The 13,933-nt window shown below is 36.5% G+C and overlaps 1 protein-coding gene across 1 annotated transcript; it reads right to left on the bottom strand.

Annotated features, from left to right (window-relative positions):
* Positions 1-4,385: 4,385 nt before the first annotated feature.
* Positions 4,386-9,177, bottom strand: pcdh20 (protocadherin 20). The gene is made up of 2 exons (XM_083558731.1): positions 8,981-9,177; positions 4,386-8,289 (listed from the first exon to the last, which is right to left on the bottom strand). The coding sequence occupies exons 1-2, from the start codon at positions 9,029-9,031 to the stop codon at positions 5,683-5,685; spliced, it is 2,658 nt and encodes an 885-aa protein (XP_083414857.1). The 5' UTR covers positions 9,032-9,177; the 3' UTR covers positions 4,386-5,682.
* Positions 9,178-13,933: the final 4,756 nt, after the last annotated feature.

The raw sequence follows: 13,933 nt of genomic DNA, 5'->3' as shown, positions 1-13,933 counted from the left end.
AAGAGTCAAATCAGAGTTAGCAGCTTTTCCTCTGAAGCTGATCCATCATGCAAACAAATTCTTCAGGTTTTTGTGTGACTGGAAGAGAAAAACAAAAGAGTATTTATTGTCAATTTAGCAACATGTGATATTTGTCGTAGGTTAGGATTAGGTCAGGTTCAACTTTATTATTACTATCAGAGTACAAGTACAAAGATGCAATTAGTATCCAACCAGCAAAAGTATGCAAACAGCAATAAATCAAATTATATTGTAACAGTGTGATGCAATAGTTAATATGAAACTGCCCAGGTAAATGTTTTACTATGATGCATATCAGTAATGCAAATGCCAAATAGGTTAAATAAAATAAATAAGAATTTTGATGCAGTATGTTGAGTTTAAGGTAACATGCAATATAATGGAGTAGATACGCAGAGATACAAGTAGATGTACAGAAATTTAAAGAGTGTGCAAATAATCTAATATTAATAATTGCGGTAATGACAGATAATTGCAGTTAAATGGAAGTGTTCAGTAAATAGTTGGAGGCTGGCAGTTAACACTTAGTAGCTGAGCTCAGCATTAAAATGCCTGGAGGGAAAAATCTGTTCTTGAGTCTTTTTGTGCAGCTGTGCAGATTTTTGTAGCGTTTTCCTCATGGTGGACATACAAACAAAACGTGATGGGGACAGGAGGTGTCTTTGATAATACCTCACACCCTCTGCAACATTTTTGATAAATGTTTGTAATGTTGGCCAACTGTGTTTCAATAATGTGCTATGCAGTTTTCACTACCCGCTGTAGTGCCCTCTGGTCATGCACAGTGCAGTTATTGTCTCAAACTGTGATGCAGTTCGTAAAACCGTAATTCAACCAGATTGAAGAAAGTTCATTATGTTTAAAGTTGCTTTGATGGTTCACACTATCCGCCATCGCTGCACCACAGATGGAGAACAGCTCCCATGGATTTAATTACTCAATGAGGAAGTTTGTTGTTTCACACGGCGACCCTTCATCAAGGCTGTGTGTAATCAGGCCGTGTTACTGCGGGCTGTTTGTGTTGGTCTGCACTGGAAGAAGGATTAAAGGAGTAACACTGTAACTGGAACACTGATCGAATGCATGGAATGTGTGGCCACACACACACACACACACACACACACACACACACACACACACATATACAGTAAGATGTGGACATGAATAATTACTAGGAGCGGAAAGTTCGAATTGGTGGTAATAAATGATTTGGGGTTGTGCATAAAAACAGAACTGAAAGTTTTGTGTTTTTTTTTACAAGAAACATTTGCTGTTTCCCCAATTCTTCATGATGCCTTTTGTTCACAGAAGCTGCTCCTATTGCTACATTCAAATACAGAGACATGTACCATTTTGCAAGAAGATTTCATACCAATTGAGAAATGAGGTCAGGAGTTGTTTTTCCATGTTCACAATTGATGAATCCACACAAGCGTTATTAGTCTTACTAACAACTTAGTCTAGTTATTGTTTTTACAGTCATTTATAGATTATTGGTAATTTCCCCAACACAACCAAAGCAGCTGATCCCCCCCCCCCCCAATTTAATGTATTAGTTCTACCATTTCTATACTTTTTCTTTGTCTGTATAAAAGCATAAACAGCTAAATAAAGCTGATTCCTTAATTCCTTTTAAGTCACAGCATTTTTCCAAGACTAGCAGTTTTGAATTAATTAATGAACAGCACACTGACTACCCTATTAATTTATTGTTATATTTTATATTGTTATACTGTTCACTGTGGAACATCCATAAAACAAGTTATTATATTAATATGTTACAACAATTTTAAACACCCCTCATTTTTGTCTTTCTAGAACTTAATAATGCAAACATGTAAATGTCATGTAAATGCAAAAGCACAAAAGCAAAGTGCAAATGTGTTGGTCCTAAAGATTTTCCTGTAATGGAAAACCAAAAGTTACAGCTTTACTCTTGAAAAGAGCTTTTCTTAACAATTACACACATTGTAATCTATTTATGTGATGTGTCTGCTGAAGTCCCTGTGAATTTCAATGAAAATAATAATGTTTGAATAAGTTCATTAATGTTACTACAATCAGAGTCGCTGTTGTACAAATATATTTTCCATATCTTATCATACAATATTTGATCACTTAGAAGATTTCTCATAAAAAAAAATATACACACATATATATATATATATATATATATATATATATATATATATATATATATATATATATATATATATATATATATATATATTTCATTTCATTTCCTCTTCTCCCGCTTATCCGTAATTCGGGTCGTGGGGGCAGCAGTCTAAGCAGATTCCCCAGACACTTCTCCGTGTCAAGGGATCGGGCTGTCAAGGCCCCCGCCTTCGACTGCTGCCCAATCCTCTCAGCACCGGTCCCTTGCGGTCCCTCCTGCAGGTGGTGAGCCCACGGGAAGGCAGCCCCACGTCGCTCCGACGTCACGGTCCTTAATTTATTTTTCTCGTAAGGGTCCCCTGGAGCATAGAGGGTTAAGGGCCTTGCTCAAGGGCCCAAGAGTGGCAGCTTGGCGATACCGGGGCTTGAACCCCCGACCTTCCGATCGGTAACCCAGCGCCTTAACCGCTGGAGCCACCACTTCCCCTATATATATATATATATATATATATATATATATATATATATATATATATATATATATATATATTAGTTTTATATATATATATATATATATATATATTAGTTTTATATATATATATATATATATATATATATATATATATATATATATATATATATATATACATATATATATATTAGTTTAACGAGGCCTCTTGATGAGATCTGTGCCTGCAGATAGATAAGAATTTTGTAAAGGAAAACACAAACACACTTGAACTTAACCAGACTAAACAATAAGATCCCGTTTAAGGCAAAAGCAGAATGTTCACTTCGTTTCGCGAGGGAAAATGAACCGCATGTTGCTGGCACTATTGTAAGCTGCTTAGCGGCCATACTCGCAATCTGCACTCTCTGTGGGCACAGATACATTATCTCTCATTCAATGGGTTTAAATGTCTCCCGGGCAATGTGTGTGAGTAAGCATACGAGTGTACACTGAAGAGAGAAAATGAAAAATGATACCTGACTAGTTTGGGGAAGAATGTAGCTGTCGAGTGGCCAACTGAAAGGGACGATGAGCTAATGACATGCATGAGTCATGACCTCTGCACCTAAAACACCCATAGGAAAAGAAGATGCTTCTTTGCTGCATTGATGCTCTCTGTTTTAAAATCATTAAAAAAAATATAAAAGACTCACAGAGAACAAAAAATATAAAAGCTGTTAAGTCTCCATGACAGCCATTCTAGGGTATTCCACAGATACCTTGGAGTGCACCTAGATAACAAACTGGATTAGAAATGTAACAATGAGGTCTATAAGGGGATAGAGTAGAATCTTTTTTTTGAGAAAGCTTAGGTATGCAGCAGACTTTGGAGTATGCAGCAGACTGTTATAGACCTCCCACCAACTGGTTGCAGTAGATGTTTTCTTTAACACTTGAACCATGACCAGAGCACATGAACTCTAGTGTCATTCAATCACAGTGCAGCAAACTACAGAATTTTTTTTTCTGTAAGACAGTCACTTCATGATCAATACCTGTACTTTCACCAATTTCTGTTGTTCGTTTTTTCCCTAAAGGATCAATAAAGTACTCAAAACAATAACCTTAACTTCCACAAAACCCTGCGTGTTCTAGAGATTTGTATAACTTTTGTGAAACTGCTGATATCTGATATTAAACCTGCTGTGCTAGAAAAACATTTGGTCTTAACTCTGTAATTACTCATGGTATGTCTCTAAATGCTGGGGTGAAAAGAAAGCCTGAGGCACTGGTAGAATTCCCATGATTGTAGCCTGCATACACCTGGCAAACAAGCCCGCAGCTTGTCACTCAACAGATGCTGGTGGAGCTTTGTGACAACATAACTTTGCTTCTGTCAAAGGAAATACAAAATGCACTACTGCATGTTAAAGAAAAATCTCCTGACCTCTCTGTTAAACTGTATGTATATGAAGCACAGTAAAATAACAGCTTTCAGGTTTTAGTCTTCTGCAGAAGAAAATTATAATGTAAAGTTAAAATGAATATTAGTGTGAAATATAAAAACTCTGATCTTAGGTTTATACTTATCGCTCGCCCCCCTTTTTGTCCCCAAGGGCAGATCGTTAAAAAGCAATGCACCTGCAGCATCAGATAAGATAACAAATGCAAGTCTGGGACTGTTTTGGTGTTTTTTTTAACAATCTGATGTTTTTTGATCAGCTCAGCAAATAACACGGAAATTAAACACCTGAAATTATACTACCGAGGAGTATAAGAAAGTTGGACGTAACAGTTGTAAGAAAATAAAGCACTTTAATATTCATGTACACTTCACTTACACACCACAAGGCCGTGAGGGCTCCAAATAAATCGTTGGCTATGCTCACCATGCAATAGTTTTCTCTTCAATCTGAATAAATATTTTTTCCAATTGCAGAATCTTAATAAACAGATTGCACTCATAAAACTTTGGCAAATGTTCATTGAAAATATCCATTTACATGTATTAGCATTTACTTGTAAGTCGAATAAAATTTGTGTTCATTTGTGGAGTGACATTTCACAACACAATAACAACAACAAAATACAAACAACAAAAAATGAGTTGAACAAACAGGAAGCTAGCTGTGTGCGCCTTGTTTGTTTTAACAAAATGTACTTTTAGCTGAAATTTTTAATATTATATAGATGACTGTCTTAGAATTCATTCAACATCTTAAACATTTATAAATCTCCTAGATTTTATAATGCAATTTGTTTTGTTAGCCAGTATGAGACAAATGCAAAGGATATTTTAATCAATTCTGAATGTATTTGAATGCAAGGGAATTTACATTCCACATCTTCCACATTTTCTATATCTTTTCATCGGACAGAAATTTCATCCAGACTGACCTCAATTGATATTCAAATTGAGCTATTGGTCACATTACTTTTTATGCATGTAAACGTAGACATATTCTCTTTTTCTGTTAGAGAAGGATGGAGAATCTGTGAAATTTTCATTACAGACTCTAAAGTAGGCAGACCTTGGGAATCTATGTATTCAATGGACTAGCACTGAAAAATTTAGTGCACACAAGTCTAACTTGATAAACAACCCTTTATCTCAAATAAAATCCATGAAATATATTCACCATTGAATTCAATGTGGCAATGTAAAAAAAGAAAAAAAAAAAAAAAAAAAAAAGAAATTCTGATTATCACAGTACAGTGATATTTCTGATGTTTTTTCATGTTTAATATTATAAAACGTTATTGTGCTTGGAGAGTAGAGAAGGATTTGAACAATTGCTGTATGTGGCTAAACAAATAAGTGTGTTTTGACACATTACTGAGGGCACTACTTAGTAAGGTATAATAAATTACAGTGTCATAATCAAGCATTTGAGAAAATGTAGGTTTGCAAAACTAGACACGCGTTTGATGAAACTTTTTTCAGTTTTTTTTAAATATATTTTGTCTTTTTGTCATAAAATTACAAAACAACAAATATACAATTTATACAATTTTCTCAGTTTATACTCCACTTGTTTGTCTGGAGAAGCTGCACGTTTGACATTTGTAGACAGTTTATAGAGGGGCCATGGTCATATGTTGGAAATTTCCATTAGCTTTCTGTCCATGGCTTGTCTGTCACTGTTCATTTTTAAAGGGATTTCTACTTCCAGTCTTTTCTTTTTATGAATTTTTTGTCTCTTACAGCATATGTATGCAGTTAGTGACACCACTATAAGGAGAAGCCCCAGACAGGTAGTGCTAAGGGCAATAAGTAGTAGCCTGCAGGGTAAGAGTCCGTTATATTCTGGCCCCTGGGCAAGTCTGTTTGGTGGTCTGACCTCTTCAATCCCGATATCTGCCTCTCTTGTTAGAAGGCTCTGAATGTAAGTCTCATTGCTTACGGTCTCATTGACGAACAAGTTGACCATAACAGTGGAGTGCAATGGTTCAGGCTGGCCATGATCACTGACTTTGACCAGCAGGCTGTACAGGCCCCGGCCACTCAAGACTTTCCTGAGTGTGATGTTTCCTGTATCTGGGTCTATGTCAAATGAGCCTGGTTCACCACCCCTTCGCTTGATGATGCTGTAAGCAATGACAGCGTTCATGCCAGTGTCTCTGTCCACGGCATAGACCTCTGTGATGGATGTTCCTGGGAGTGTACTTGGAAGAACCAGCAAATAGGACTGGTTGGACTGGGGAAACAACACCATTGGTGGGTTGTCATTGACGTCCAGGAGCAAAACAGTAACCATGGTGATAGAGGAGAGTGCGGGCTTACCCCCATCCACAGCTTCAATCCAGATATAATATGTTCCTTGCTGCTCCCTGTCAAGTGGGCTCTTCGCTCTCAAAGCCCCTCGTCCTGTGTCAATAACAAATATGTCACTTCCATTGATAATTGATAGTGCCACCCAGCCATTTTCCCCAGCATCTGCATCTGTGACAGACAGCACTCCAATTTCTCCAAATCCTGGGAAGTTTTCTGGAACAAAGAAGGTAAAATCTTTGTTGATAAAACGAGGACTATTGTCGTTGCGATCAAGCACAGTGATTGAAACGGTGGCAATTGACTCCTTTCTTGGTGTGCCACAGTCAATTGCTCGAACTATAAACCGGTAGGTCTCTTTCTCCTCTCTGTCAAGAGACGTGGTCACGGTCAAGACACCGGTCAGCCGATCAAGGTGGAAAACTGGGGGAGCATCTGACCCAAGAAGATAGAGTACCTCACCCCTGGTACCGCTGTCCTCATCAGTGGCCTGGAGTTTATAGAGAAATGTTTCCGGAGCATTGTTCTCCTCAATCTTGATGTCGATAACTGACTGCTTAAATATGGGTGCATTGTCATTATCGTCCAACATTTGCACTTTCACCTGTGTCTCAACACTTACACCATCTGTGTTTCTGACCAGCACAGTGAGTTCATAATATTTCTGCTCTTCATAATCCAACAAATCAGTAGTCTCCAGCAAGTACTCATTTTTCAAATTTGTATATGGCAAGAGCCTGAAAGGTCCAGGCCCTTGCAATAAGCATGTCACTTTCTTCCTTGGGTCGGCATTCTTTATGGTGAAAAAAGCAATAGGTGTAAACGGTGGCTCTGATTCACTCAGAAAAACCACACCATCCTTTTCTGAAGCAATGTAACGGGGTATGACAGCAGGTGGTCCTGAAACACGTTTAACAACCTTCACAGTGACAGTAGCAATATCTGGTATGCAAGCTGGCCCATTAGCCAGCACAACCAGCTTGTACAACTTTCCGGTGTCAGAATCAATCTTTTCAGCTAGCTTGATGACTCCTGTGATTTCATCCAAATGAAAAAGGTTCCTAGTTTCCCGGGTTACTCTTTTACTGTAAGTGTATGTAATTTGAGCATTGGTACCCTGATCTGTGTCAAAGGCATAAAGTCGGGCCAACTGTGAACCCTTTGTGGTATTTTCAGAAAGTGTCACATTCACCTGGGTTTCGCTGAATTTCGGGCAATTGTCATTTACATCTGTTATAATAATTCTAAGTGTGGCAGTGCCCAAAAAAGGTGGAGAGCCTCCGTCCTCAGCGATGAAGTCAGTTAAATATTCCGCTTTCGTTTCCCTGTCCAGTGGCCCAGTAATGATTAGGAAAGGAGTCAACTCTCCCCCTTCATTTTGCTCAACATCCAGTGTAAAAACTCCAAAGTCATTAGCCAGCCAGTAAGTCTGAACCCCATAAATACCTATATCTGGGTCAACAGCAGATTGTTCTACCACGAACCGAGCATTGACTGGGGCATTTTCTGGCACAGACACCCTGATCTCATCCACTGGAAATTGTGGCTTGTTGTCATTAACATCTTCAATGATGATTTTGATCTTAACTAGCTGGAAGTATTGCTGTGGCAAAATGATTACATCCAGAGAAATAGTGCATCCTTGACCCTCATAGGAATCTGCACATAGAGTTTCTCTGTCAATCTCCAAAGCAGAAGTATATAGATCCCCTGTTGTTTCGCTTAGATTAACATACTGGGAGCCACTCTGCCTTAACTCCAGATGAAACAAACGAGGAGGGTCGACGGAGAAATCCAACTTTAAATCTTCTGAAACAGACCCAATGAGAATCCCCTTGGGTAAGCCTTCCTTTATCTTATAGACAAGATGGCTGAACTTCGAAAAGCAGGATAGAGGACTTGTGTACAGCAGGAGAATCCAAAAACCCTACAACCAACAGATAAAAGGCACAGTTTAATAAAAGAATTTAATTTTTTTGTATTCATATATCAATTCTAAGAAATTGATAATCAAGAGGTGCTGGATTGAAGGTAGTAATAGTGAAATATCCTACTATCTTGACCAGCCAAATGTTAATCAGCTAAGTTGCCATCCAATGCTTTTTTAAGGCATTTGGCCAATCTGATTCATACCATTAAGACTGAATCATTATACTGTACATACAGAGAATATACAGTACATACTAAGTAGAGTAATAAGAAATAAGAAATTTCATTATGGTTTCAGGATTAAAAATAAACATCCATTTATTGCATTAATTATTTTTAAAATGAATTATTTTTAGTCTCCAAAACACATAAACCGGCTGACCGAGTTGGTAAAATACATTTAAAGATGTAGGCTACACCTCAGCGGTTCCACCCTGTACAAAAGCTTAAGAATGACAAGAAAGAATGATTAATGTGTATAAAAGCAAACACTTTAAACCTTGAAATGAATAACTTAAATATAAGCAGAATTTAAATAATCTTTCTTATGGATGAGATTCCTGCAATCAAGTGAAATAAAATGCAGAATCATTTGTCGCTCAAACCAGTTTGACCATGCCAAAATTCATGCACTAAACTTCATATCTAAATTATATCACAACGCATTTCTTTAGAAAGAAAAAACTCACCCAGAACTTTCTTTCCCTAAACAGGCAGGAACCTTTGCGTATGTTGCACATGTTTTCCGGCCAGTGGTTTAGTCCAGAGGGATTAGTTTTTTTTTTTTTACACGGCAGCGCCGTGGCGCATATTAAGCGCGGGGGAGATCCGTCACCTTCAGCGCTTCATGCGCGTCTGAGCCGCTCCGGCCATTCATCTCCCTCAAAGGACCGCCTACAGGACACGCCCATTTGCATGCCTAATCACGCTTCAGCTCTGACCAATGGTCTCACAATCCAGCCTTCTCGTTTACATATTTAAAAGCGCCAATAGACGATGCGCGCGCGCCAGTGCAGTTAATAAACTCGCTAAGCTAATTAATTTTCTGCGGTCGTTCATTAGACTGTTGGGAATCATCCTCATACATTTTACTGTCATATAACATAATTCAAATGTTGTACAACTGTTAAATTTACAATTAAATAATTCATGGAAAGTTGTAAACTTAAATGTATTATATAAGGTTATATACAATAAATGTTTTATAATGTTAATCATTTTACTTCTATCTATATACTGTACATTTATTAGATCACATACTGCACATGAACTGGACTGGTTACTGCAGCCTTTTTTTCCTGAATACCAAAGGTTGTTATACAAAAAAGAACAACAACAACAACACAAAGAACTAACCAAACCAAACAAAACAAAAACAAAAAACAAATAAAAAAAAAAAAAAAAAACCCACAGAATCCTACATCAGTCATCTGTCCTTTTGTATACTTATCTGAATAAAATATGTTCCTGAACCTGCATGAGCAAAAGAAAAGACTCTTAATATCATATTGAGATCAGATTTCAGTGAAATATAGTAACTGGTTTAACAGTTTTAACAGTAACATTGATCATTTTACTGCTATCTAAATACTGTACATGTATAAAATCACATACTGCACTTCCATACTTGTATTTACACATTCTGCACTTACTTCCTGCAGCCTCATGTTGTGTGAATACAAAAAGTTGTTAAATATAAAAGATGTTATAAAGAAAAGTAAAAAATAAATAAATAAATAAATAAATAAATAAAACCCGACTAATTCTACCATATCTGCCATCTGTCCTAATGTGTAATGTGTACTTTGATGCATTACACAATGCATGCCTAGTCTGTCTAGTTTTAGTTCCTCTTCCTCCAAAGGCATTTTCAGGATCTATGAGGATGATAAAGTAAATAATCCACCTCTTTTAGATATTTAACCCATAGATGTGTGCATCTTCAGCATTCTCAGTTGCTCCTTCTTATTTTTTTAATGGCGTTGTAGGAAAAAAACATAGCCCTGATTGCACATTTGTAATTTTCACCCTAATAATAATACTGACAATTAAGTAAAAACTGGATGAAACGTCAGAAATCTTTATACGACCAAATCAGTAGTATCAAATTTCTACTCCAGCAATGTGGAAATTGCTTCTAAAAACTGATTTTATTTGGTTGTTTTTTTAAATGTGTTCTTTATAAGACACATGTCCGAATAAAATATGGTCCTGAACCTGCATATGCACAAGTAAAGCTTAATAAATCAGCTTGAGATCAGGTGTCTGTTTTACATTTCAAAGTGGCTTTAATTTAAAATGAAATTTGTGATGGTGATGTTTACATTTTGTTTTTAATTATTAAATGTGTATTTTAAACAGATTTACCCAACAAAGAGAAACAGATATGTTCTTTTAAATCACAATTCATTAACAACAATGCATACAGCACATGAAAAACAAGTTTAATCATTATACATTTGCAACACTTCTTATTCAAGATCTTATTAGAATGTTTATCTGGTGTTTGTGTGAACAGTCGTCAACCCTAAACCAACCCTTATGCACACAGTTATGACACATAGATTGTTAACAAAAAACTTCATATTTGTGTGAGGACACATTATGGTAATACTGATACTAATATTAAATACAGCAGGTTAAGATTCCTGAAAGTTGATAGCTATGGGATCTCATGGTAATATGATTACATATTAGATAACCATACATTTGATTTTCTTCTATGCATCAAACATCAGAATCAGAAAAAAAACATTCAAATGACATTGTGTCAGGAGTGATTTCCTGCCATTATAAAAGCTGTATAAACATCAAACATAAACCATCTGGACATTTTTTGGATTTTCTTTCCTAACCACGAACAGCAGAGGAGTTGCTAGTAATAGTAAAAAGATGAAAACATAAAAACAGCTTCTATTCATTTCACAAAGTAGTTATAAAAAACATTTTGTGATAGTTATGTGATAATGGGATAAATAATAAAGGGTGTTTCCTCTCAAAGTCAAAATTATGCTGTAAATGATATAGAGTATAGTATATCCAATGTTTAAAGTGCTGAATAGTGCTGTCAGGTGAAAGGTCATCCTTTCCACAAGTACATAATTCCTGGTATAATTACTGGCATCAATGCACTGCTCCAGATCAGGACACGTTTATTTATTTTTTTTATCGGTTTTAACACCTCAGCAGTTTTTGGAGACGGGTCATCTGACTTTCACCATGTTTTCAGGTATTTTTTCTTCATGTTAAGGGAAGGTAAGCCTTATGAGCATAATCCTTATCAGTGTGCTCAAGGAAATTGAAGAAGTTTGTGATGATGCTTCTGAAAATGTATGTCAGGCCTGAAACTGCTCTGCTGAAAAGTTTAGCTCCAGATCCTTTTGGCCAGAGATAAAAAAAAACAGCTGTGATGAAAACCGAAGACAGAAAGGATTATTTAGATTTCGTGTGCAGCTTCACAGAAGCATGTCATATGTTTTTATTTAATATATTTGGGAAAATCTTTTGTTACTGGGCAATGGTTTTTTTAACAAACTGTCTGGATTCCTGACATTAATTTCCTGCTTTTATCTAATCTGCTTATATTTATTAGATTAACATACAAGATTTTGGTTTTAAAATAATGTTTTGAAAGACAGATGACAGATCTACATGTAGTGTGTGTACAGTAAGTGTGGAAATCCAAAATCAGATCAGTGCATATGTGAAAACTAACACATCTCATTACTGCAAATTATAGTTTCTACAACGTTCTCTTCTTGATTTTGCTCTAAATATATAAATTAACAAAAATAAAAACCTGCCGTAAAACATGACTGCCAAATATTAGTGTTGCAAAGGATGAGTTAAACATTATATATTGTAATGGAGCCTTAATGGCGTGTTTGAGACAATCAGGCATGAGTTTGTCAGTTTAGAGCTTTTCTTTCCAAAACATGGACATTAATATGGAGTTAGCCCCTCTGTTATAGCAAGCTCCATTCTTGTGGAAAAAGCATTCCACTAGGTTTTGTAACAAAAATGTTAAGATTTGTGATAATTTAGCCATAATACCATGAAAAGATCAGGGCTCTGTAGAGGATGCTTAAGTTCTTCCTCTTCCACTTTAACATGTCTTCATTTAGCTCACTTTGTGCACAGGAGCCTCATTCTGGAACAGATTTGTGCCTTGTGGTTCCAGTAAAAGTAATTCAAAATTCTACAGCATTCAAATACATTTTATACAATTGTATGTTTCCAAGTTTTAAGAAGAAACACATATTACTGTGATGGTCAAGTGTCTGCATACTTTTGATTATAGAGCTTCTGGGAAACATTTTCACTATGCAGTATACATTTCACAAATGCTCTTTATGCATTTTTTCTTAAGAAATGAAAGACAAAATTATTAATTAAATAAATAAAGGAATTTGTGTGTGTGTGTGTGTGTGTGTGTGTGTGTGTGTGTGTGTGTGTGTGTGTGTGTGTGTGTGTGTGTGTGTGTGTGTGTGTGTGTGAAAGAGAGCGAGAGAAAGAGAGAGAAAGAGAAAAAGAAAGAGAGAATGTGTATTTAACCTAGAGTCCAGATGAAGTGAATCCTTCACACGGGCTCAAAGCTAATAGTAAATATTGCTGAGTGAAAGTAAATTTACACCAATGTGTAGCTCTGTAAACAGTTTCTTTTCAGATTAAACAATGCGATGCGATCACACTATGAAAAAAACTTTTAAATGCTCTATAACTTATTAATTCAAACCATTTTATTTATATTTTGTTTGTATACTCCTTTTAACAATGGACACTGTCCCAAAGCAGTTTTATAATTGGATTATGAATATAAATGTAAAATGTATAAATTCCTATAAGATTATCCCTATAAGATTATGAGTGACCTGGTGGCAATAGTTACAAGAAAAAACTCTCTAATATTGAATGATGAACAATTACTGAAAGAAACCGTACTCAAAAGGGAACATGTTCTCACCAGGGTGATGCCGAATGTCCATTCATTATAGTTTTATCATTGTTGAGGTTATTAGCTGTTCACTGATTGACACTTAAATGTGAAACTTTAACCTTTAATGGCAAATGCATCCTTAATGACAGTCTAAATATATCTTCATGTAACGCCACAGTAACTTAAACATGGATCTTTAGACTGTTCATATGGAGTTATTACTCTCCGCAGGATAAGTGATGAGAGGAGGCTGCAGGGGAAGAGCGGATTAGTGATGGTAGTGAGCGGTGAGGAAAGGAGAGAGTGGTAAGCGGAGGACAGAAGCGAGGGATGATTGGAGGAGAGAAAAAAGTGCTGTTGAGATAAAGAGAATATATTGGCTTGGGGGAGAGAGTAGATGAGAGATGAGGGTGGAAAGAAGAGAGGGATGAGAGGAAAAATGGAGAGAGTACTAATGGAAGGACTGGGGAGGAAAAAGAGGGATGAGGGAAAGAGTGAAAAAGAAAGGAGAATGATCAGTAGGAGAGGGGAAAAGGAGAGGAGAGGAAGAGGAGAGGAAAGAGAGGTAAGAGAGATGTGAGGAGTAGAGGAGAGAGGGGTGAGAGGTTGAGCTCTGTATAACCTTCACTATATCAAAGTCCTTCTTAATCTCCATGCGTTTTAACCACAGCAGCTGCCAGCTGAGATTGGAACATATTGCCTGTGT

This window comes from Silurus aristotelis (assembly GCF_946808225.1).
Source record: "Silurus aristotelis genome assembly, chromosome: 13".
NCBI lineage: Eukaryota > Metazoa > Chordata > Actinopteri > Siluriformes > Siluridae > Silurus > Silurus aristotelis.
The sequence above is the reverse complement of the archived record's forward strand: the minus strand, read 5'-3'. Positions and strand labels throughout refer to the sequence as shown.

Coding starts and splice junctions, on each gene's coding strand:
- pcdh20 (XM_083558731.1), bottom strand. CDS start 9,031: ATGTGCAACATACGCAAAGGTTCCTGCCTGTTTAGGGAAAGAAAGTTC. Junction 8,290..8,980: donor TTAGGGAAAGAAAGTTCTGG/GTGAGTTTTTTC, acceptor TGTTGGTTGTAG/GGTTTTTGGATTCTCCTGCT.